Raw genomic sequence first — 20,322 nt, forward strand, 5'->3', positions numbered from 1 at the left:
CCCTGGGGGACAGAAAGGAGCTTCTGAAGGGGTCCAGTCCTGCAGATGGAGGAGAAGCCCCTCTGAGGAGGCAGCTGTACCACACACAGTCCTGCAGGCTCCTCTCCTTCCCCTGGTACATCTTCCAGTCTCTTCAATGTCCTTAATCCCTTAGTGTAAATGGGTCCTCAGGGTCCACCCAGGGTGTCCTGCTCTTTCCACACATCCCTGGGGTGATTTTACCCACTCCCCAGGCCTCCTGTCTCACTAACAGTGCATCTTAAGGCTAGCTCTCTCCCCTGAGCACCGGACCCATGATTGATATCTCACTGATCTCATGACTGACCCGGAATCTCAGACCCTATGTGACTAAAAACAAACTCATTCTCCTCCTCAGATCAGAGAATGGGACTACCTCCCACCCTTTCCCTCAGGCCAGAAACCCAAGGGTCAACGTGTCTCCCCTCTCTCTCCCATACCCCACATCCTATCCATTCCATTCTCGAAATACCTGTCACATGCCTGCTCCTTCTCTCCACCTCCGCTCCACTTCCCAGTAAGGTCTTCACATCTCCCACCCAGTCACTAACTTCTGGTCTCTAGCCCAGCTGTGAAAACTCAAAGGACTTCAGGTCTTTTTTTTTTTTTAATATTTTATTTATTTACCATTGTATTATTTAATTATTTTATTTTGGTGGGGGTAGGGGAGGTAATGAGGTTTATTTATTTTTGGAAGAGGTACTAAGGATTGAACCGAGGACCTCCTGCATGCTAAGCACACACTCTACTGCTTGAGCTATACCCTCCCCGTCAAAGGACTTGAGGTCTTTTCTTTGGTTCAGTAGACCCAAATGACATAAACCGCCCCTTTGGACATGTTTAAGAAACCTTGTTTTAGAAGATGCCCCAGAAGGCAACATTTTAAAACCAGATAATCAATAACTACAACTTAAATACAAGATCTGCCTTTCAAAATAAATTTGCCTTGCAGACCCTTGCAACAGGGGAATTGCCCAAGAGTTGTTTTTTTTTTTTTTCTGGTACAACAATTAACACCACTTTGTAAAAGACATATGAAAATACGCTATAAATAGACTGCCTCTAGCATAATACCCAACAGCGGCTTATGAAACCCAAGCTTCCCAGACAATCAATCTTTTAAAAAGAAGTCAAAATCTGAGTTTTAGATGAAATTTCACACCTTTTAAATGTTGTCAATCAGCTTTAAAAATCTTTAAAACCAGTAGTCAGGCCTCCAGTATGCAACTGTGGGACCCTCTAGTGTATCCTCCACATCACTCTTCAAATAATCTTTTGCAACAGTAAAAGTTATTTCTGAAAAAAGCCTACACTTACTGCTGCCTAGTTGCAGACATGATTCCAACTGCTTCACATGGAATTCATTTAATCCAACACTCTGTGAATTAGTGGAGCTATGTCCACTCATCTAATCCAACACTCCACCCTCTGAGATCCAGAGAGGTTAAGTCATTTGCCTAAATTGCACAGTTAGTGAGTGGAGGAGCCGAAATTCCAACCCAGGCTTCTGACGACAGAGCCCCAAAGACCTGTGAAGGTCCTTGGGATCTTGGACCAGCTCCTGCCACTGCTCAATAACTGATGGATGCCTGAATGAGTGAATGCAAGAAGAAATGAATGAAAGGGCAGATCTAGTCTTCTCTGCCCAGTTACTACCTGCCTGAAAGCCACCGGCCCCGCCCCAGCAGCGAATGCCAGGAACGCGCACCGGGGGTCTGCGGCGACTCAGCGGGGAGCCGGGCTTGCACAATGCAGGTGCCGGCTTCTCCCTCCCTTCCGCCACTTTGAGGCTCCCGGACAGCCCCGGCCGCTGCTTCCTGCGCACAACCCCGGGGCCTGCGACATCCGGCTGCCCGCCCTCCTGCCCCCCAAGTCCTAGCCCCGGGGTTGAGTCGGGGAAGGGACAGCCCCCAGCATTTGGCCGGAGGGCTGGTTTCCAGTCCCGAGTCTGCTTCCTGGCTGAGTGCTTGGGGCAAGTCGGCCAGCGGTGCCACCATGGATCTGTCGCCTCCTGTTCCTTCCCGTCCCACGCCCCTTCCTTGACACACAGAGCGTCAGGGTGGCCCGACACTTACAGCCAATTTAAATTCAGCACCCACCCCACCCCTCCACAACTATGATAGCAATAATAGCTTCTACATCATGGAACACTTTCTAGGTGATGGGAACGTTCAGCTGAGAGCTTTGTATGGGTCATTTCATTCCATATTCCCAACAGCCATGCTTGAGTATTCCTATCCCTATTTGACAAGTGACTGAAGACCAGAGACTGAAGACCAGATTGGTTAAGTGCTTTTCTCAGATCATGCAGTTAGGGGGTCGGGGAGCCCAGATCTGTTTGACACCAGTTTCTTGCTTGTTCCTCACAGTGTTCTGGGTATCTGCTCCAACACTGTGGCCCAGGGACTTCAGCCAGGCCTGGGAAGACAGACCCAGGTGGGTACTTCTCTGGCCCTCAGGAAGCACTCCTTCTGATAGGGGAAGACTCTAGTGCTTGATGATCCCAGAACTCATAGAAAGGCATGCCTAGGCACTTAAGCACAAAGAGATGTCAGATGGAGCGAGCACATTGCACAAAGTCTGAGACTGGGTGAGGACCTCAGGGCCAAACCCCTCCAACAACACAACAGTGCTTCCCCCACCATTATTGACACCCCACCCCACCCCCAGCCTCTGCCTGCTGAAATTCAGTACTCCATCCATGGACTGAGGTCATCTCTGAGTGTGTGTTGGCAATACCTCTGGAAAACACATCTCCTCCCCACAAGATCTGATATGGGAAAGGCCTGGGCAGTGATGTTCTGGTAAATATTTAACAATTGGAATAGGATGAGGGGACACCCACATTTGTAGCATTTGCAGGTTTCCATGGAGTAAATATTCCACCACGACCAATGTCAAGGTATCATAGCGGGAGTTAGACAGTAGCACACCATTATATAATACTTCCACCATAACAGATATAATAGTAAAAATATGGTAAAATAGGTGGGAAAATAAGTTGGGGTCTTTACTATTTTTGTTTATAATATTTATTTAAATGTAAATTTATATAATTTAATTTTTAATGACCATGTGTAACAACCAGCTCCCATGATTCCTGAGAATGCAACAACCAGCTCTCAATAAGCAACTCCAGCACAGCACTACGCTTAGGTCACTCAAGTCGTAGAACTGGCAGCTCTTTCTACTTCCTCCAGCCTCAGGGGTTCTATCCTTGGGATTCATCGACTCTCTAGCTTGGGTTTCCCTCTAGTGGACAGAAAGTTCATTCCAGGTGATTCTCTGGCTGCACCTGTGCCCAGAGCAAGGTGTAAGCATGAGTTGTCATCCCTCATGGAAAAAGTTTCTGAAGGAAAGTTTATATGGTTTCACAGTTGTCTTCAGGCACCAGGCACTTGGTATTCTGCCTCTCTGAGGTGCAGTGCCTGGAGGGTCCGTAGGCTTCAGCCATTACCACGATCTCAAAAATCCCGTCTCAACAAACTTACAGTTACCAGTGGGTAAAGGGGGTGGGAAGGGATAAATTGGGAATTCAAAATTTGCTCCTCTTGGAGAGTGATGGAAATGTTAGCTATCTTGATTGTGGTAGTGGTTTCATTGGTGTATACATCTATCAGAATTCATCAAATTGTATATCTGAAGAAAAAAATCCTATCTCTTCCTCCACGTGACAGTTCAGGCTGGCTACATCAGTTGCCCCTCTACCCCCAACAGTTCTCTCTAAAAAAGCAAACTTGAGAGACCCTGTTTGTGTCAGGGCTTAAGTTTTCACATAACTCATAGCCCATTAGGGAAACACTGATGAGGACCTTTCTTACTTGTTGGGCACATATGAGAAGACAAAGTCAATGAGATGCCTAGATGGGGCTCTGGATACTCCTTCCTGCATTATGCTTGGATTCTCCTCTTCCAGAAGTGATCTTTCCAAAGCACAGATGTATCTATGTCACTCCTCCACTCACAAACCTTCTATAATTCTCCATTGCTTTCAGCTCAGCCCAAACTCCTTAGCCAGACATTCAAGGCTTTGATTGAGACCCAGGTATATTGTTTCCCTTGAATCTCTAAAGAAAGAAAGAGAAAAAACCTGATGTTTTAGAAATTCTCTTTGGGGCCAGGCACTGTGCTAAATACTTTGCAAACAGTATCTTGTTTAATTCTCCAATAATGCTACTGGATAAGGAGAACCACTTTACAGATGAAGAAACTGAGAGGAAGCACAAGCTGGCTCAGTGTGACACAGCTTGCATACAGAGAAGTTTTATATTTAGCTTACTCATCTTTGTTCTTGAAAGCTGTCCCTGTCTCTCTAGACCTGGCCCCTTCCCCAGGTTGGCTGCAGAGTGAGATGAAAAGTCTCCAGAACTTACTCGCTTCTCACTGCACTCAAGGAAGTGCCACATTTCTTAGGGTTCTAGGGAAAGGACTGCTTTTCAGTGAAATTCAAGCAGAGCCACAGACTTGGGATAAGAAACTAGATTTTAATCTGGTTAAATTTTTCTGGTGTTGATGTCAAAGTCCTTCCTTTCCGCTCCTTCCCTCCTTTTTCTCCTTAACTCTCCCTTCTCATCTTCTCCCACCTTCATCTCCTTAACTTCCACTGGAATCCTAAACATCTTTAAGACTCAGATCAAATTTCCCTCCTCCAGAAAGCCCTCTCAGATCACCTGGCTCAGGAATCTGCCTAATGAAAGTGAGAATTGCTGCAGTTTGAATGGAAGAGCAGATTTCTGGCTAAACATGAGAATTGATCCCATATGTTTACCCCCACTGATTCCTGAAATTCCACTAAAATGACTGTAAATGGATTAGGGAAAAAAGTATAAACTCACAAGGGAAGGGAATGATTGCTTAATGGATCTGGCATTTCTTTTGGGGGTGATGAAAATGTTCTAGAATTAGTGGTGATGGTTGCACAAAAAGAAACAAAGAAAGACAAGAAAGAAAGAAAGAAAGAAAGAAAGAAAGAAAGAAAGAAAGAAAGAAAGAAAGAAAGAAAGAAAGAAAGAAAGAAAGAAAGAAAAGAAAAATTAATTAGTGCAAAATTTGAACCCATGCCTCACACCATATACAAAATTTAACTCAAATGGATCAAAGATCTAAATGTAAAAGCTAAAATTATAAAACTCTTGGAAAAAACATAAGGGGAAATTTACATGACCTTGCTTTTGGCAATGAATTCTTAGACATGACACCCCAAGCCACAAGCAACAAAAGAGGAAATAGATTAACTGGATTTTGTCAGAATTTAAAACTTTTGTGAATTAAAGGACATTATGAAGAAAGTGAAAAGACAGTCCACAGAATGGGAATAAATATTTGTAGATCGTGTATCTGATAAGAGTCTAGTAATCAGACTATATCCAGACCTCTTACAACTCAATGACAAAAAGACAAATAACCCAAGTAAAAAATAAGCAAAGGATTTGAACAGTCTTCAAAGAAGATATACTAATGGCCAATAAACACACAAAAAGATGCTCAATATTATTAGTTGTTGGAAAAATGTGAATCAAAACCACAATGAAATACCACTTTACACCCACTAAGATGGCAATAAAAAATAATAATAACTGAAATAACAAGTGTTGGCAAGGATGTGGAAAAACTGAAACTCTTATCATTACTGGTGGGAATATAAAATGATGCAGTCACTGTGGAAAACATTTTGGCAGTTCTTTGAAAAGTTAAGCATAGAGTTGCCAACTGACCCAGCAATTCCACTAGTAGGTATCTACCCAAGAGAATCAAACACATATATATTAAACAAAAACTTGTGCATGAATGTTGGTAGCAATATTATTCATAATAGCCAAAAAGTGGAAACAACTCAAATGTCCATCAACTGATGAATGCACAAAATGGGACATATCTATATAATGAAATATTATTCAGCCATAAAAAGAGTAAAGTACTGATGTATGCTGCAACATGGATGAACCTTGAAAGCACAATACTTAGTGAAAGAAGCCAGATGCAAAGAGCCACAGATTGTAGATTCCATTTATATGATATGTCCAGGATAGGAAAATCCATAGAGACAGAACATAGATTAAAGGTTGCCAGGAGGGCAAGGAGTGACTGCTTAATTGGTTTGGGGGGGGGCAGTTATGAAAATGTTCTGGAATTAGAGGTGATGGTTGCACAACATTGTGAGTATATCAGAAACCACTGAATTGTACACTTCAAATGGTTAGGATGGTGAATTTTATGTTATGTGAATTTTACTTCAATTAAAAAAAAGAAGAAGAAAGAAAGAGGGGAGCAGACCACAGCAATTGAGAGATGTGATGCTGGAAAACAGATGGATGAGGACTGGCTGATTTAGCAAAAGACCAGAGAAAGGTGAAATCTAACTGCTTATCCTGGGAGTGGGGAGAAGGAGACAGAAGTGTCAACAAGCAACAAGCCTATTAGTGCATCAGAACCCAAGACCAGCTCAGGAATGGGAGACGCTGGATACCTCTGAAGGCAGGTTGTAGGATGCAGCTGAAAAGAGACTTGCATGGAAGTATAAGGAGTTAGACTCCTAAATCTCCTCCTTCAACCTCTGCAGCCAAATGACTGCCCTCTTCCAGCCTGAGATTGATTTCACAACCGAGAATAGGACTGACAGACTGTACTGTAATCAGGGGGATTTGCTGCACTGTAAGACCTTCTCATCCCCTTTCCCCTCTTGGTTCCCAGAACACCAGCAAGCAGGCTTAAATCCTTGCCCCTGGTAGAAGATTAGAGGACTTCTCTATGTGAAAATTTAAAAACCCACAGATTCAGACAGTTGAAGAGTTCCTGGTAAAACTACCAGATGCCTGCTTAATCACCCTTTAGTGAAGCCTCATAATTGGCAGACCCCCTCCTCACTGCACACACACAGAGCTTTCAATCAGCTCTTAATACTGCACTTTTTACTATAAACAAAACTGACAGCAAGGATCACCAGACATTTGATGAAATCCTCTAACAAAAAAATTTAGCAGAGTAAATTGGGGGGGGGGGACAGATTCCAAGGAACTAGGGAAAACAAGGAGCAGAAGAAACCTTCAAAATTTATAATTAATATAAAAACTATTGTTAATAGCCTCGGAGAGAAAAGGGAGAAAATTCGTGTTCTTAGAAAAAGACCAGGAAGTTACAAAAAGGGAGCATTTAGGGAACGACAACAACAAAAGAACTCTTAAAATTCTTCTTAATATAGCAGTCCAAAAATTAAATCAATAGAAAGTTTGGGAGTTGAGGAAATCTCCCAGAAAGTTAAAAAAAAAAAAAAAAAGGCAGCGGGGAGGGTATAGCTCAGTGGTAGAGTGCGTGCTTCGCATGCACCAGATCCTGGGTTCAATTGCCAGTACCTTCATTAAAAAATAAATATAAATAAATAAACCTCATTACTCCTCCCAAAAATTAAAAAAAAAAAACCTTAAAAAAACGAAACAAAACACAGAGGTAGAAATGAAAGAAAAGGTGAGAAAAGGGTAACAGGAGTTTCAGAAAGAGAGAAGAAAAGAAACTGGAGGGGGGAGATTTTTCAAAAATAGAGTATCAGAGTGAATGCATTTCCAGATTAAAGGCTTAGGGAAAATAAGGCAGAAAAATCCTGCAATGCAATTCTGACACTATCTATACAGAGCAAGCCAAGCTTCGCAAGTTAAGGGCACAGTCCTCCACAAGACTACCCTCACTTCTGACACCAGCTGCAAGCTCAAGGGTTCCCAAGCCACTCACACTTCTGAACAACTGGCTACAAATTCAGGGAGTTCCCACTACACCTTGAGGTTCAATATACGCTAGAACAACTTATGGATCTCAGGAAAACACTATACTTATGGTTACAGATTTATTATAACAAAAAAGCATACAAAGCAGGACCAGCCAAAAGAAGAGACACATAGGACAAGATCTCAGAGGATCCCAAATGTGAAGCTTCCATTTGTCCCCTTCCCGTGGAGTCATAATGCATCACCCTCCCAGCATATGGATATAGAGTATTGTTAATCAGGAAAGTTTACCTGAGCTTCAGTGTCCAGTTTTTTTATTGGGATTTCATTACATAGGCATGGCTGATTGAATCATTGGCCACTTTCCCTTTCCTAGAGGTCAGATCAGTAGCACATGGCTCAAAGCTCCGACCCCCTCATCATATGGTTGGTCTTTCTTGTTCGGTCAACCCCTATCCTAAGTCACCTGAAACTATCTAGGGGACCACCATGAATAATCTCATTAGCATAAACTCTCTGATAACAAAGACAGTCCTATCACTCTGGACATTCTAAGAATTCAGAGGCTACCTCCTAGGGACAGGAGAAAAGGGCCAGTCAAATTCTTTGTTATTCAACAGACCCACACCAAAGCACAGTATTGAAAAAAATCAGAATGCCGGAGACAAAGAGCACATCCTAAAAGCTTCCAGAGAGAGAAACTGGTCACATGGAGAGGTTTTTACAGCAAATGCTACCAATCTTCTAAACAGCAATGATGGCTGCTAAGAAACAGGAAAGCAGTATCTTTAAATTTCTTAGGGAAAATTATTTCTTATCTAATATTCTATACCCAGCTGAACTATCAACAAAAAGTCAGGGTATAACAAAGACAATTTCAGAAATGCAAGGCCTCAAAATTTTTACCTCCCAAGTACTCTTTCTCAGGCAGCTGCTGGAATTTCCTGGAGGATGATGAAGGGAAGTCGCAGAATGACAATTGAGAAGCAGTCCTAGAGATCGTTCAATTCTATTTGGAACAGAAAAACAAAGGGCTCCAAGAGGAATGTTTTCAAGAAAAAAATGGAATTGATAGATTGATTACCTGACATATTTGACCATATGAATTGATCTTTGTAGTTCTGGTGGGAAGGTGTAGGATTAAATTCATATCCGTAGAGTAAATATATCCATAGAAAGAAATATCTACATCAAAATCTAAGACAGACAAAAATACAATTTTTAAACTCTGAATAAAACTGTATGAGAGGAAATGTCATCAGTGTACTACATACTCATACAGTCAAAATATAGATACTGAATATTTTAAAATTGAACTGTAATTCTAGTGGGAGGGTAAAGGAGGACCAAGTGCATGAGGTAGGAAGGGAAATATAACAGCTACATCTCCTATTTTAAGTGTCAATAGGAATTTGTAAATTCCTATTGGATAGGGGTAGGGGATTAAGAAGTACAAATTATTATGTATAAAATAAACTACAAGGATATAGCGGGGGAGAGGATATCTCAATTTGTAAAGTGCCTGCTTAGTATGCATGCAGTCCTGGGTTCAACCCCCAGTACCTCTTCTAAAGAATAAATAAGCCTGATTACCTTCCACCCAGGAGAAAGAAAAAAAATTAAAAAAAAAAAATAAAATAAAATAAGCTACAAGGATATATTGTACAATACAGGAAATATAGCCATTATTTTATAATAACCATAAATGGAGTATAGCCTTTAAAAGTTGTGAATCACTATATTGTACAGCTGTAAATTATATGATATTGTATATCAACTATACTTCAATTAAAAAAAAAGAAATGGGAGAGCAGAGAGTAAATGATATTGTAGTTGTAGTGGGGTTGGAGGGACACTCTACACTTAAATTAATAGCAGCATGGTCCAGTGGCAGAAGCACTAGATGAAATAGATCCCAGGAGGAATCCAACCTCAAATCACTGACTATAGTCTGAGGTAACCTATTGTCCATTTCCTTATCTGTGAAATACTACTACTCCTATTGGCCCAATTCATAGATTTTACCACTGTTGTTCAGAAAAAGTGAAGTAATAAAGTGGTTTGAAATATTAAAGGAAAAAAAAAAGATTCTTACTGGACTTCCCAGCCTCTAGAGCTGTGAGAAACAAATTTCTGTTGTTTATATGCTCCCTCCCCCAATTTTTAAAATAGGTTGTCTGTATTGGTCAAAACATGGAAGGAAACAAAAAACAGCTCAACCAATAGTTGCCTTTGAGGGGAGTGGGAATCAGGGGTGGTGAGGGCAAGGCAGAAGACTACCTTTTTTTTTTTAAACTTTGTCTTATACTTAGTTGATTTTGAAAAACTATGTATATGTATTATTTTGATTCAAAATATACTTTAAGAAAAATAAATGGAATTTAAAATTGCAGAAATTTATGTTTTTAATTGGTTTAAAAAAAAAACTGCAGAAAAACTGAGTGTCCCTAGGGTAGCTTTTGTTTCCTTGGTGAATTCATGACCATCCTGAGTCCAGACATCACTCAGAGACCAGAGCTGTTAGCCCTAAAAGCAGCAGCATCTCTGTGGAACAGACACACACTAACAGGGCTCATGAGACTGATATTTCAAATCAGATGCCAATTCATTAAGTTATAAGGGGAAGCAGGGCTTTGAAGCAGACTGGATCTTCTTGTTCACTGATCAGTGCATTCTCTCCCCGTGGGCGGATCTACACAGAGGAGTTTTCAATGGGTTGCTTGGTGATCCCAAGCACAAATGAAATAGGGAGTAAATTGGGTGGTTTCAGAGAATGATGCCTCCATCTCCCTTGTTCCTGGACCATCACCTTGGGTCTCCAGGCAGTGCTAGAATGGACACTCTGGTGATTGCCTTGACAACTCTTCTTGATCTCTGCTTCCTTGGCTGTCCAGACCCCTCCTGACTGGCACCTTCTGCTCGTTAGCTGCAGTAGTACCTTTGTTCAGGTTAAAGTCTGACTGGGCCTGACAGTTATTTTGTCTCCATCAGGTAAGTTGGTATATCTTAACTTTAAAGCATTGTGTCCAGTCAAACAGGTAACACATTTACAAAGCACCCATGATGGACCAGGCTCTGTGCTAAGCCCTGAAGTTACAATGGTCAACAAGACTGACCCTTGTTGTCCCTGCCCATATTGAGCTTATAGTCTGGTGAAGAAGACCAAGTTTTCAAAGTGAAGGAGCAGTTTAACTCTCAGAAGACAATTTACTTAACTTTATCCCAGTTCTTGAGACAAAGTCACCTCCTGGTTGCCCCCATATACCACCTACTACAATAAGCCATGGGGAGGGTCTGTTAAGTAAGAAATCTTATCTAAATAAAGAAGACTCATTTTCCAAGCATATATTCCCAACATCCCATGGATTCTATGCCCCCAAATCCTTCTAGTAAAGTGATTTTCTGCTTAAACGTATCTGTCATTTGTAACCAAGAACTTGGACTGATACAGCAACCATTTCAGACTTCTGTGGACCAGAGGACAAATTCTCAAAAGGCAGTTTCGATCCCTCTGCCTCCAGGCTGCGACCAAACCTAGAACTTCTCTGTGCCTTCCCTTCAGCACAAAGCAGGGCACATAGGCTGTCTCAATAAAATCTAGTTGGCTGAGTCAGTCAGTTGACAGATATCTGCCAGAAGCTGCACTAGGTACTGAGGTTGTAAACCTAGTAAGAGTTAGTTGCTACCTTCAAAGATGTCCCACATGTACCTTAGATCTAACATATGCAAAACTGAGGGTATCATCTTCCTTGCCTTTTCTCCCAACCCATATATCAACTCACACTTTGTGTCCCATGCTCCACCCACACCGAACTGCTTGCACGTCTCATTTCCCTCTGCTGAGATTTCAACAGTGAGTCGTTTAGTGTTCTTAGAGCACAGGGGTGGGAAAGAAAGAGACAGACAGCAGGTGGTCAGGCTGCTGCTTGTAGACCAGACCTTGAAAGCCGGTTGGAGCATTCTAGATATATTGGCTGCTATCCAAGTTACTTTCCTTGGTCTAAATAGAATGACCTTATAGTTTAGCTTTCCCTTTTCTACTGAAGTCTGCATAGAAGAAGATACAAAGCTTACATTTTCATTATCTTGGCCAGAGATGCAGCAGCAAGCAATATCCCCATTTTACAGATAAGTAAACAGAGGCTTTAAATGACTAGGCTCTACAGCCAGCAAATAGCAAAGCAAGGGCTTGAACAAAGTTTCCAGACTCCAAGCCCCTTTCTTTTCCCTACCAGTAAGCTTCTATAGATTATTTTGTGTGTGATGTGAGGGAGGGGAATCTCAGCCCTGACCTGATTCTAGGGAAAAATTACCACCCGCTCCAGGGGCTAAGTCTGTTCTGCTTGCCTTTCCTCCTGCCCTAGTTTCTTCCCCTAGATACTCTATCTTCTTGAATCATCACAACAACCCTGTGTGGTATCACCACCTCTTCATTTTATAGATGAGACTGAGGCTCAGAAAGGTTAAATTTCGGGCCCCAAAGTCAAGAATCTTCACCACCTCCCTTCACATCGGTCCTTCCAGCTTTGGAGCACCAAGCTAAGGAAATGGGCCACAGAGTGATGAAACGGATGCCCGGGAATAGCCCCAGTTCGGGGCTGAGGGCCACCAGGTGGCGCGGTGAGGTGCGGCTGCTCCTCCACCTCACCCCACCGCGGGCCAGACGCACCTGAACTAAGCGCTGCGAGCCCGGGGAAGTAGGCTGGCGGGGCGGGGCGGGACGGGGCGGGGAGTAGTTCTCTTCCCCAGCCCAGAATCTGCAGGGAGCGCGGTTGTCGTTTGGCCTCCAGGGGACCACCCGGGCCTCGCCAGATTCACGCCCCAACCAGGCGACTGCCGGGCTGCATCAGCTCACCGCCTGCTCTGCGCTCCCCAGTGGGCAATTCATTTTGAGGGGTGCAGGTAGAATAGAGCGGGAGAGAGTAGCCAGGAGGGGTGGGGCTGAGACTCCACTGTCCCCACCTGTCGACCGGGAGGGGCGGGGCAGGGGCGGGTCTTGTCCCGTAGGGCCCGCCCCCGGTCCCTGAGCCTAGGGCGCGCGACGAGATATAAGGCAGCCGGGAAACAATGCGCCTGCATCTCGCGCTCCCGCGCGGCTCCCGGGAACGTCCCGGTTGCCGTGCGCGAGCGAGGGCGGGAGCGCGCGCGCGCGGGGCGAGCTCCTGAGTGCGGGCCGCGCGCTCGTTGGCGCGCATGTGTATGTGTGCAGGCTGCCGGGCTACCCCGAGCCGGCGGGGAGCCGGTCCGCTCCAGGTGGCGGGCGGCGGGAGCGAGGTGAGGCTGCGGGCGGCCGGGGGACAGGCGCGGTCCCGGGGGGCGGACTGCAGGCTGCCTTCTGGGCACAGCGCGCCCCCGCCTGGCCCGGCCGGGCCCCGGGAGCTGCGCTCCGGGCGGCGCTGGCAAAGTTTGCTTTGAACTCGCTCCCTGCAGCCTAGTCCGCGCTCTGTGAGCTGCTTACTTGGGCACGCTGACCCGGGGCTGCGCTGCCCCGGACGCGAGGGAAGGGCACGGGCTCCCAGCCGAGAGACGGGGAGGGACTAGAGCCTGGCAGCCCGCTGTGCTGGGGAATCGGGGGACGCTTCCTTCCCTGGGCCCGCAGCCCGGTCAGTACGTCCTTCTTCCCTCCCGCAGGGAGAGGACATGGACTTCGATTCGTACCAGCACTATTTCTATGACTATGACTGCGGGGAGGATTTCTACCGCTCCACGGCGCCCAGCGAGGACATCTGGAAGAAATTCGAGCTGGTGCCGTCGCCCCCCACTTCGCCGCCTTGGGGCTCCAGTCCTGGCGCTGGGGACCCGGCCCCTGGAATTGGTTCCCCGGAGCCGTGGCCCGGAGGGGGCGTCGGGGATGAGGCAGAATCCCGGGGTTACTCGAAAGCTTGGGGCAGGAACTACGCCTCCATCATCCGCCGCGACTGCATGTGGAGCGGCTTCTCGGCCCGGGAACGGCTGGAGAGAGCGGTGAGCGACCGGCTCTCCGCTGGCGCGCCCCGGGGGAACCCGTCCAAGGCGCCCGCCGCCCCGGACTGCGCTCCCAGCCTCGAAGCCGGCAACCCGGCGCCCGCTGCCCCCTGTCCGCTGGGCGAGCCCAAGACCCAGACCTGCTCGGGGTCCGAGAGCCCAAGCGACTCGGGTAAGGACCGCCCCTGGCCATTCCAGAGGGGGGCACCCTATGGGTGGCCAAACCTCTGCCGCTGAGGTCAGGCACTGGGTCTGCGCAAGCCCTTCCGCCACCTCCCCCTTCCTTTGGCTGAAGCTGCCGGTATAGCCCCCAGCGGTGTCTGTCTGGCACGTGGGTGTGTTAGTAAACAGTTTGAAGAAGTGGCGTGGGAGCCAGCGTCCCTTTGATAATGATTGGAGCCCCAGGGGACAAGGGAGACAGGGTGAGGCTTGGCGCCTGGAGAGGACAATACTGGGATTGGACTGTAGGGGATTTCTGCCCTCCGGAGACTGAAAATGTCCCTTAAGGGTCACTCCAGGCTTGAATTTTTTTGTTGCTGTTTCTTTCCCTGGGAAACTCACTCCCCGAGGGAGAGAAGAAGCTGAGGAGTTTTTTGTGCAAAGCCAAAGCCTTTATCCTTTTAAAAACCTGGTTTCCTGCCTGCTTTCCTTTAAAATGACAATAATGGCTCCTCTTGCACCCCTCACCAATTGTGCATCCACACCATCACCAGTGAGACAGATAGCAGAGAAATGGCTGCTTCCCATTGACAGATGGAAAAAATGAGGCTTAGAAATAAGAAATTACCAGCAGTGAAACCCAGGTTCCTGCCATTCAGCCAGCATCTTTTGCCCAGTCCTCCATCCCACTCAGGCACTTCTTCCTTGATGTTTAGAAGGTCTTCATGGTAGCTTATCTGAGAAGGGCTACATCTTACCTTTTTACTTTGGCCTGAGGTGGGAAGGTGTTCCTCTATCTCCCTCTCAATTCATCTGAGGGCTTTTAGCTGTTTCCTTTATTCAACAAATGTCACTGGCTCCTACTTTGTGCCAAGCTCTGGGCTTGGAATTGGGATCAAGATATGGAGCTCTAGGCTCCCCTCCCTCATCCTTGAATGCAAGTGTAAACCTCACTGAGGGTAGATTGCAGCATCCTGTGTCAACAGATTATGTTGTTCTTATCCTAACCTCTTCTTGGAGGTACCCACGAGAAGTACGGGAAAGGGTGCTTTTATAGGGTGCAAACTGAGGCTAGCATCAGGTAAATCAGGACAGAAAACTCACTGTAGCTTTTAAGAACTTTATGTGACCATTTAGAGGGAACTGGGTAATGGGGTATTGAAGCTGTCATACACTTGGGGGAAAATAAGGGTAACAAGAAAAATTAAAGTCAATTTTTTCGGTCCACTGTGTTAAGGTCATTTTTAACCTGCTTGCTTTCTACACCAAAAACTTGTGTTTGTTTAATTGCTGGAATGGGAACTTTGAGATCAAGAAACCAATAAAGATGTATCTCTCCAAAGGCTGATGGAGTGATAGAGTGGGGAAAAAGCATTGTTTTGGGAGTTTGGAGCTCTTAGCTTGAGACTCCAAACGTTACAACAGTGGTGTGTGGACTTCGCTTATCTGGGTTTCAGTTTCTCCCTTTGCACATGAGGAAGTTGGACTTGATTGTCTAGCCGAGGACATTTCCTTGTCTAGGTAGAGTTAGACACTACTCTGAAAATGAGGAATGATGTCTTAGATTATTTCTTGCTTAGGCAGAGCCTTCCCCAACCAAAAGCTTTAACACTGAAATACTTAGTTTGGGATGTGGGGAAGCCTCCTGAATCAGTTTCTGACCTGCCCTTTAACCTGAACCTGTTTGCAAGCTCCTGGTTCACTCACAGGCCACATGGCCCAGAACAAAATGCAACAGATTGCAAACAATGAGGGGGGTGGGGAGAGTGACTGACGGCAAAGCTCAGCCAATAGGGGCTAGAGGCTCGGTAAGACAGCATTCCAAACACGGCTTAGCCAGCCAATCACGGGCCTTGGGGCCAGGAGGGCTGAATGGTCAGGTTTTATTAATGGAGAAATAATGCGATTGTCCACACAATGGAAGCCTCCCTGACAAAGGGGCTCAAGCATCCTGACATGCAAAAGAGGCCGAGAAACTGAGCTCTTGTGTTGTTAGGCTGAATCCATTAAGGTGGCTTTCTATGCGGGGGCTGCAAAATGTGTGGAGCAGGAAGGTACTCCCCTAATTGTCCCTCTCCTGGTTGGGGTAACCTAAGAGACCTTACAGTGAGGGAATGATAGGCGCATGTCCTGGTGTCTCTGGTGTTTTGGCCCTTGCATTGAGACATTCCCCCTGTTGCTCAGTTCCTGCCCTCGGCACAGGTAGCTTGGTAACGGATGCTTATACATTTGTGAAGTTCCTGCAGCTTTTGCCGACCTGTGGTGACAAATCCAGCCCTCTTCTTGTCCAGGGAAGGGGGTGGGGCAGGCGACCTATAAATGATGGATGACTTTAGAAACCCACTGAATCCAGGAGCAAAAATGCTCCTAAGGGAAACCCTTTCCTTCCCCTCTGTGGGTGAGGAGAGATGGGTTGTAGCCCTCCCTTCTCTGAATCTTCAGCTGAAAGGGATGGCAGAATAGAGAGGTGGGGGAATAATAGGATTTATAACTTGTGAAAAGTAACAATTCCCGAGTGTAGGCTGTGCTGGGCAGGAACAAAGGGCAGCTCTGCCCACAGACCCTTCATTTACAATTCTGATGGGGCATGAAAGAGCCCGACTGGGGAAGATCTTTATAGCTAAACTTTGTCCCAGACCAATAGCTCTTTCTCTCCATCCCCTCAGTGGGGGAAGGGAGAGCCTGTGCAGACTGGGGGCTGTTGGCTTAGGTCTGCCTTTTGTTCTTATCTAAGCCTTGCTTTGCAAAGGAAATTGGAGAATATTTTCCTTCTTATTTCCCCGCCTTTCCTTCACACTGCCCTTACCCTCATTACAAATGAATCAGTTGGCTTCAATTTGTTTATGTCTAAATTGGGAAAATGTCACCTCTTTTCTCAAGCTCCAACATACGATGTATGCGTTTCTCATGGGGTGTGTTTCTTCTGTTGATCTCCCTTCTTGGACAGAGGGTGAAGAGATCGACGTTGTGACAGTGGAGAAGAGACAGTCCCTGGGTGTACGGAAGCCAGTTACAATCACAGTGCGAGCAGACCCTTTGGACCCCTGCATGAAACACTTCCACATCTCTATCCATCAGCAACAGCACAACTATGCTGCCCGTTTTCCTCCAGAAAGCTGCTCCCAAGGAGAGGCTCAAGAGAGAGGTACCCAAGAAGAGGCTCTGGAGAGAGAGGCACCAGAGGAAAAGGAAGATGAGGCAGATGAAGAAATTGTGAGCCCCCCGCCAGAAGAAAGCGAGCCTCCCCAGCCCTGCCACCCCAAACCTGTCAGTTCTGACACCGAAGATGTGACCAAGAGAAAGAACCATAACTTCCTGGAACGCAAGAGGCGAAATGACCTCCGTTCCAGGTTCTTGGCCCTGAGGGACCAGGTACCCACCCTGGCCAGCTGCTCCAAGGCCCCCAAAGTAGTGATCCTGAGCAAGGCCTTGGAATACTTGCAAGCCCTAGTAGGGGCAGAGAAGAGGATGGCCACGGAGAAAAGGCAGCTCCGGTGTCGGCAGCAGCAACTGCAGAAAAGAATTGCGTACCTCAGTGGCTACTAACTGACCAAAAAGCCTAACTGCTCTGGCTTAACAAAGACCCAAGTCTGTTTTTTAACCTCCCCGCTCCCCCTTTAGAAATTTGCACATTTTGGTTACGGTGGGACCTCCTGGACAGTAGATCCCAGAATGCATTGCAGCCGATGCACACACAACAAAGGCTTGCATTCTTGGAAAGCTTGCAACCTGGCTCTCCCTCTGCCCTGACTCATGGGAGCGCTGTGGCTTCTCTGGCGCCTTTGGCTTCTCAGGCAGGCAGCTGACTGAGGAGCCCTAGGGTCTGCCTAGCTCACTAACTCTGAAGAAAAGCCTGACAGATGCTATGCAACAGGTGGTGGACGTTGTCGGGGGGCTCCAGCCTGCATGAAATCTCACACTCCGGATGAGCTTTAGGCTGGGAAAGGATGCTCCCACTGGTGTCTCTGGGGTGATGCTAGGACAGCTGGGCCTGGACGCTCTCCCCAAGGCTCCTTTTTCCAGGAGACATACGAGCTGTCTTGGGTGAAGATGAGCTCGCAGACTCAGATCAACATGGACCATTACCTCACTGTCAGACACTTTACAGTAGCTGAGGAGTTGGAAACCTTTAATATATATATTATGATGTTAGATGACACCCCTCCTCCCACTCTCCACACTGCAACCTCGAGAACATCTAAAGAGCTTGGCCTCTAAATTCTTCGTCTCAAAGCCCTCTGGGCCTTTTCCTCTGAGGCTGAGACCATTCTTTGCTCACAAGGGACTTTTTTGTTTCCTTCTGCCTTTGTTATGCAATGGGTTCTACAGCACCCCTTTCCCACAGGTCAGAAATATTTCCCCAGGACACAGGGAACAGGGTCCCAGCCTGTAGCCTGGGAAAGGCTTAGAGTCCTGGCTGTGAACGTGTTCCCTGCCCAGGTGTTTTCCATTTTGGAATCTTCTCAAGGCAAATGTCCCACATCTCAGGAGGGAGAACTGTACCACTTCCTCTTTCCCACCTCCCTGTCATCTCAATCTGACTCATAAGTTTGAAGTTCTATTAAGACCATGCAAACCTGTCCTTTTCATGCAACTCCAAGGAGCTTGCTGGCTCTGCAGCCACCCTTGGGCCCTCTGCCAGCCTGACATGAGGCAGATCGCTTTCCCAGAATCTGGGCCTTACTGAAGTTCTTACTGGGAAGAGCTGCTGGGACTCATCCAGTGCTCCAAAAGGTGGACTAGCTTCCTGTGGGCTTTAAAGGAGCTTCCAGGAGCTCTGCTTAGTGGACCATGATGGATTTTGCCCCAGCTGGACTCAGCACCTCCAAGTGGAATCCAGGTGCAGCCTCCCGTCTGAGAAAGGCACCCAACCCAACAGGTGTCGGGTGGGCAACCTCAGGGGCCCCTAAGCCTGTCCAGGAAGAAGGACCAGCCCTTCCAGAACTCTGCCCAGGGCAGCAGGTGCCTACTGGTTTGAAAGTGGAGGAGGGGAGGAGGGTAGAGTGCTATTTGTGGCTCTGGAGAGCCAGCTGCTACTTCTAAACCTATTATGCACGATGGTCTGTTCCTGAGATTGCTTCCCGGCCTCAGAGAAGCCCTGTGGAAGTTTTGGGAAAGCCTCCCTACCTTCTGGAGCATGGTTTTTGGGAGCCACCTGACTTCTGGAACTGCCTTTGGACAGCAAGTGGGATGTAGGTTACGGCTGTCTCACCTGAAAAGCTTGTTTTATAAGCTGCTGTTGGATATTATGCTGGGAGCAGTCCATTTTTTTTTTTAATACTGTATTTTTGTATGCCTTTTGCAAAGTGGTGTTAATTGTTTTTGTACAAGAAAAAAAACTCTGGGGCAATTCTCCTGTTGCAAGAGTCTGATTTATTTTGAAAGGCAAGTTTACCTGAAATTTTGTATTTAGTTGTGATTACTGATTGCCTGATTTTAAAATGTTGCCTTCTGGGACATCTTCTAATAAAAGATTTCTCAAACATGTCAGAGTGGGGGCAGCTTATGCCCACCGCGTCCCCCGAAGCCAAGGAAAACTACTTCAGGGTAGCCACAAGTGATCTGTAACCACGTTGCTAACCTGGTCACTCCACTTTGGGTTCCTGAAATGCCACTTTAGACACGTCTAAACAATGTAGGTTCAGTAGTTGGTGAACACGAAATTCTCTTGTGAATTGCAGAATGCTGAATTTGCTCTCTAGAAGACTTGAAATCCTGGTTCCACCATTTACTTGTCCTGTGCCTTTTAGCTTTACCCAAAAGCTAAAAGCCCTAGTTTCCTTATCTGTAAAATGGGGCTAAATGCTACTTCATGGGGAATTGGCAAGCATTAAATGAAGTAATAGACTTTAAACTCGCTTTCTAAAAAGTAAAATAAAACAAAAATTTAAAAAAGAGGGGGAGGGAAATGGCTCAGTGGTAGAGCATATGCTTAGCATGCACAAAGTCCTAGGTTCAATCCGCAGTATCTCCATTAAAAACAAACAAACAAACAAACCCACTTTCTAAACTATAAAGCTATAAAGCCCTAAATCCTCTAGGGTGGTACTCTTTTTACCTTAGTGATATTTGCAGGATACGTTTTTTTTTTAATTTTATGAGAATTTGTGGTGTAACGTGATTTTTTTTCTTTTTCCCTTGACTAATAAAGGCAAATGATTGCTCCCTTTCCCTCCCGTAGTTCTCATAAACTTGCCATAAATGCAAGAGGGGAGAATTTAATAATAGCCATTCCTGATGGAGCACCACCTACATTTAAGCACCCTGCTCCTTCCTACACATTATGCCACACCAACCACGTGCCAGGGCTACAGAAGAGGGAACTGAGGTTCTGAGAGTGAAACATAATTGCCCAACATTATACAGCTAGTAAGTAAATGAGTTGGGATTTGAAACCAGCCCTGCCTATCTCCAGAGCCAGAAGTCTTAACCACTGCATAATAATGATCAGCTTGTTTTGTTAGCA

General features: G+C 46.1%; 1 protein-coding gene and 1 non-coding gene across 2 annotated transcripts; both read left to right on the forward strand.

The window, feature by feature from the left end:
* Positions 1–7,300: 7,300 nt before the first annotated feature.
* Positions 7,301–7,372, forward strand: TRNAA-CGC (transfer RNA alanine (anticodon CGC)). Its single transcript has one exon. It is a non-coding gene; the product is annotated as a tRNA-Ala (tRNA).
* A 5,409-nt stretch (positions 7,373–12,781) lies between these two features.
* MYCL (MYCL proto-oncogene, bHLH transcription factor) lies at positions 12,782–19,339 on the forward strand. Its single transcript, XM_031683559.2, has 3 exons — positions 12,782–13,007; positions 13,365–13,869; positions 16,804–19,339. The coding sequence occupies exons 1-3, from the start codon at positions 12,927–12,929 to the stop codon at positions 17,400–17,402; spliced, it is 1,185 nt and encodes a 394-aa protein (XP_031539419.1). The 5' UTR covers positions 12,782–12,926; the 3' UTR covers positions 17,403–19,339.
* Positions 19,340–20,322: the final 983 nt, after the last annotated feature.

Source organism: Vicugna pacos, chromosome 13 (genome assembly GCF_048564905.1).
Source record: "Vicugna pacos chromosome 13, VicPac4, whole genome shotgun sequence".
NCBI classification, from domain to species: domain Eukaryota; kingdom Metazoa; phylum Chordata; class Mammalia; order Artiodactyla; family Camelidae; genus Vicugna; species Vicugna pacos.

Bases quoted from the DNA above. Each gene is read 5' to 3' on its own strand.
- MYCL (XM_031683559.2), top strand. From the start codon at position 12,927: ATGTGTATGTGTGCAGGCTGCCGGGCTACCCCGAGCCGGCGGGGAGCC. The intron at 13,008-13,364 runs GTGAGGCTGCGG...TCCCTCCCGCAG, and splicing joins TGGCGGGCGGCGGGAGCGAG to GGAGAGGACATGGACTTCGA. The intron at 13,870-16,803 runs GTAAGGACCGCC...CTTCTTGGACAG, and splicing joins CGAGAGCCCAAGCGACTCGG to AGGGTGAAGAGATCGACGTT.